This window comes from Vigna angularis, chromosome 2 (assembly GCF_016808095.1).
Source record: "Vigna angularis cultivar LongXiaoDou No.4 chromosome 2, ASM1680809v1, whole genome shotgun sequence".
Taxonomy (NCBI): Eukaryota; Viridiplantae; Streptophyta; class Magnoliopsida; order Fabales; family Fabaceae; genus Vigna; species Vigna angularis.
The window spans coordinates 18,733,981-18,738,714 of NC_068971.1; the positions used below are offsets into that span (position 1 = coordinate 18,733,981).

General features: G+C 32.2%; 1 protein-coding gene across 14 annotated transcripts; it reads right to left on the reverse strand.

Moving 5' to 3' along the window:
- Positions 1-414: 414 nt before the first annotated feature.
- Positions 415-3,298, reverse strand: LOC128195475 (uncharacterized). 14 transcript variants are annotated; one of them, XR_008247069.1, is made up of 6 exons: positions 3,060-3,297; positions 2,769-2,900; positions 2,555-2,631; positions 2,155-2,356; positions 1,338-1,413; positions 415-634 (listed from the first exon to the last, which is right to left on the reverse strand). XR_008247069.1 is itself a non-coding variant. In XM_052873233.1 (6 exons), the coding sequence occupies exons 3-6, from the start codon at positions 2,561-2,563 to the stop codon at positions 558-560; spliced, it is 387 nt and encodes a 128-aa protein (XP_052729193.1). In that variant the 5' UTR covers positions 2,564-2,662; positions 2,769-2,900; positions 3,060-3,298; the 3' UTR covers positions 415-557. The 14 variants fall into 14 exon arrangements, 8 of the variants coding, with proteins under 8 accessions (XP_052729193.1, XP_052729197.1, XP_052729194.1 ...); XR_008247067.1 differs by having other exon boundaries at positions 2,555-2,662; XR_008247068.1 differs by having other exon boundaries at positions 2,555-2,627; positions 3,060-3,296.
- Between the last annotated feature and the right edge of the window lie 1,436 nt (positions 3,299-4,734).

Genomic DNA, 4,734 nt, shown 5'->3' on the forward strand with positions numbered 1-4,734 from the left:
AAATAATTTGACAATGAAAGATACAAATGAAATAATTTGAAATTAAAATTAAATATTATTATATAAAATAATTAAACACTGTTCAATTCAACCCAATCAATTATTCAATAAGAAATAACATTGTTCAAATAAAAATTAAAAACAAGATATGTTCTTAACAATTATTAATTTCAATACAGAACCTACGCCAAATACACAGAATCCAATATCTACTGCAATTCTCGTTCTAGCCATAAAACAACACATTCAAAATGTTGCTTTATACTTGAACTACACCACCAAAACTGCTCAGCTCCATTTAATTCATTTGCGACAAAAGTTGCACCTCAAATCTTTAAGTATTGAGAACAAAGTAAAAATGCATACTTTTCTGATACATGCATGGAGCCAATATCTACTTCTTCGTCCTCAAAATCAACCAAAAGTGATAACCATGGAGCTTTTATTAACATGAAAGCAATTTTTCTCCAAGAATTTCAAATGTCTGAGAACAAAGTAAAAATGCATACTTTTCTGATACATGCATGGAGCCAATATCTACTTCTTCGTCCTCAAAATCAACCAAAAGTGATAACCATGGAGCTTTTATTAACATGAAAGCAATTTTTCTCCAAGAATTTCAAATGTCTCATCCCTAAGAAAACAAGAAAAATTGATAAGTAGACAAATCTAAAATATAAGATAACATACACAAGTTATTAACGATTTAACTAGAACTTTTTCCATTGTTAAAAGCAATCAAAGACAGTTTTGTAGCAAAATAGATTTTTAAACTTGTCACAACTGAAACTGTGAAACAGAGTACGTTGCACTGGAATTGTGTACAAAAGCCTAGGTAGTGGTTGTTTCTATTGTGTTCAAGTAGAAAAGGGCTAAAATAATAAATTCATAATTAAATAAAAAAAGATCATTTCCATGACATTAAACCTCATTTCAGGAGATAAGAGAACATGCTTAAAATGATTGAATGACATTCAAAGATAAATGAACCAACTAAAATTTACAAAAAATGGTAAACAGAACATTTGAGGCCTTGTTAGCTTACTTGCATATTCAATAAAATAACATAGCAATATCATTAGTAATAAAAAAATTATTTTAGGATTACCATCCTGTCCTACTGCTTTAAATCCTCACTTAGTGAAATAGTAAGCTTATGTAAGAAAATAGAGTAGAATATATATATATGATTTTTCTAAGTTTATCCACTTCCATTTTTTTTATTCTGTAAAGGAGATTAAAATGAGAAACGAGGAATAAAATAATGGAGAAAGTAATTGGTTCCTTGAATCAAACATAATGCAATGAGATAGGAGTCATGATGTTAGATATAATACCAGAATCAAACATGAGAATGAGACCAGTTCCAAAAGAATAATCCCCTGATGCCAATGGGCGACAAGGTTTGTTTATCTGCAATACAACATTTGGCACAAATCATTATTTGTTTATCTGAAATAGAATGATAAAAATAATCTAGTTATTATGCTCACAGTACTAGTAATTTAAGTAAAGTAGAAAAATTATGTTACATAAGCAAAGTAGCTTATGTAACAAAGTAGAAAAGTAAAAAGAAGAATATAATAGTATAACACCCAAAAAAATGGAAGTGGATAAACTAAGAATTGACACATGATGTTTGTCTTTGTCTTCTTGTAATAATATTAAAAAAATGCTTTTTTAAAATATGTACTAGTTACAATCAATAAATAATATGTTTAATTAAATATAAAGTCGACTTAAATACATAACATAAAACACCAATGACTACTCCCTTTAGATTAACTTTCATACCAGGATACTTTAGTCCTTTCATCTCTTTCAATTATTAGTTTTAGAGACCAATCTCTGTCATCAATCAATGATTTCTTCAATGTCTAAAGTGGTATGCCATTTACTTTTTCATGTTAAATTATTCCATGGTAATAATCTTATGCACTATTGAATCTTCTGCTACTTCTTATCAACCACAAAACCAAACAACCCCTACAAAAATAACACGAATGCTTTTACTTATTCATAATTATTATAAAATAAGTTACTTTAATGACATTTTCAACGAAATTCACCAATCAACCTTTAAAACCAGTAGAGAAATTTTCAAATGTAATCAGATGAGGGAATGGATAAGAACAAATGAAATGTAAGGTTTACCTCATATGAAGGAAACATATTAGTCTCTATGTCACGTTCAAAACCTGTAGACAAATTTTCAAATTGCTTTTGTGGTTCAGCAGCATCTACTTCTCCATGAAACAAGTCCAGCTCCAACTTTATTAGTTCACGAAGCTGACTCAGAATTTCTTTTCCATGAATCAAGCAATTGAATGAGAAGGGTTTGCTCACATTCAAATCTCTTTGGTCAAATAAAATATAGCACTGAAGTTACAGACTAATCAACGAATGTTCCTCTCATATATATATATATATATATATATATATATATATATATATATATATATATATATATATATATATATATATATATATATATGCAAGAAAATTCAAATCGTCAAGATCATCAATGGAAACTTTACATAAGGACCATACATACCAGTGACATTGACGGAGTGAATGAAGACCAAGCTCTTCGGTTGTTTCTGCAGCATTCATTGTATTAGGAAGATCTTGCTTGTTGGCAAAGACAAGCAAAACAACATCTCTAAGTTCATATTAAAACAAATCAACATTAACATTCAAAAACTACCCTAATAAATTTCCAGTATACTGTACTTCTACAACATTTAATCCTAAAATTCATTACTTACATTATATTTATCTATTTGTACTAAATTAGAAAAGCCCCGAATCAGACCACGAGCTAGATTCGTGCAACCATCAACACCTCACTGTCTGCATCTTCTTCACGAGCCAGCTACCTGCATTCACGAGCCAGCTACCTGCATTCACGAACAAGAGAAACCCTAAATCAAATTGAAATCGCACCAGCAGTGAACCAGCACCGCAAAACTCTCGCAAATCACATTTTCCTTGCGCATAAACTTGCAAAATCAGAATCCAATTCGTAAACAGACAAAAGCAAAACCTCCATCACTAACCTTCATCGCATCGAAATCGTACTACAGTCATGGCCTCACGCCGCCAGAGAAGCAAAACGCGAAGTGGAGAGGTGAAAAAGGAAAAGTGAGGAAGGAAAGAGAAATTGAGAGGCGCGGCGTGGAGAAAGAAGAAGAAAAAGTGCGGCGTGGAGAAGGAAAAAAGGAGAAGAGAAGACGCGAAGATTGAAAATGAAATGTGAGGCGCGAAGACGATGAAAAGTGAAAATGAAGGGGGAAGAAAAAAAATAAAAAATGAAGCGTGGAAAGGTGAAAATTAGGGTTTGGTTATTGGGTTCTATTAAAGAATCACCAAAAATATGTTTTAAAAAAATTTTAAAAGCAATTTAACTGTTGTTTTGTTTAATAATCTGTAAAAAGAAAAGTTAAGTTTTTGCGATTTTTAAATAAAACAGCCATAAATTAGTAGGGGTTTTTAACCCCCAGAAAAAAAACCCTTACTAAATTATGTTATTTTTGTAGTGTTATCTTTTCTACTATATACTTTGATTATTTCTTCTCTTTCCTATCTTCTTATGCTAACAAAAATTTTCTAGGGTTTTGTTTTCTTGTGTATGTAGGAAGCAATTCGCACTAGAAGCAAGAAAACCTCAGAACCTCTTCTTGAAGGCTTGGTCGAAAGTTGAAGGAGGAGGAGAGTTCGAACTTCAAGAGAACTATTCCCTTCTCTTGAGACACTCTTACAACCTTCACCACAAAGGTGTTACCATAACACTGAAATCATGGCAGAGGAGAATAATGGTAGTCAGACTCTTGCATATTACACCACTGTGGTTGGCCCTCAACATTTTAACAGTATAGCAAGGCTGATGGTCAATGCTGCAAACATGGAGGTGAAACCGGCGTTGATACAGTTGGTGAAAAGTAATCAGTTTAATGGGCTATCACATGAAAGCCCATATGAACATCTCACCACCTTCAATGAAATCTGTAACACCGTGAAGATAAATGGAGTGTTGGATGAAGCAATCAAGCTTAGCTTGTTTCCTTTCTCATTGGGAGGCAATGCTAAGTTATGGTTAAATTCTTTTCCAAAAAGTAGTTTTACAAAATGGGAAGTTGTGGTTGCAATGTTTTTGAATAAATACTTCCCACAATCTAAAGTCAACAAAGGGAAGCAAGAGATCTCTTCTTTCAAACAAGGCATGGAGGAGACATTAGGTCAAGCATGGGACAAGTACAAAAGCTTTTTGAGAAAGACTCCCATGCACGGTTTTGATGAAGCAGCAGTAGTTCTACTTTTCCTTCGAGGTCTTGGTTCACAAACCAAGTTGATGTTAGATGCCTCAACTAGAGGTAATATTAAATGTAAGACTCTAGAGGAAGCAACAGAATTGATAGAGAACATGGCTGCTAATGACAATGAAATGCATAGTGAAAGAGGAGCCTCTGTTCAACCGAAAGGGGTTCTACAATTGCAGTCAAATGATGCCTTGCTTGCTCAGAATAAGGTTATAAATCAACAGCTGGAGAATCTAACAAAGAAACAAAGTAAATTCTCAATCAAATGCAAAACCTTTCTAGATTATTCACAATAAATTCAACCAAAGTACATTCTCAATCAAATTCTATTGTGTTTAATCATGTCTATTCTTAAATCTCCTAACCAAACTAAAAGCTAATCAATCAAAGTAAATTCTAAATTGATTATAGTTGA

What these genes read in the sequence shown, in the direction of transcription:
- LOC128195475 (XM_052873233.1), bottom strand. An exon ending in ATATGTTTCCTTCATATGAG is followed by an intron (nt 1,414 to 2,154) that starts GTAAACCTTACA and finishes GTTGTATTGCAG; the next exon opens with ATAAACAAACCTTGTCGCCC. An exon ending in CATTCTCATGTTTGATTCTG is followed by an intron (nt 635 to 1,337) that starts GTATTATATCTA and finishes TTGTTTTCTTAG; the next exon opens with GGATGAGACATTTGAAATTC.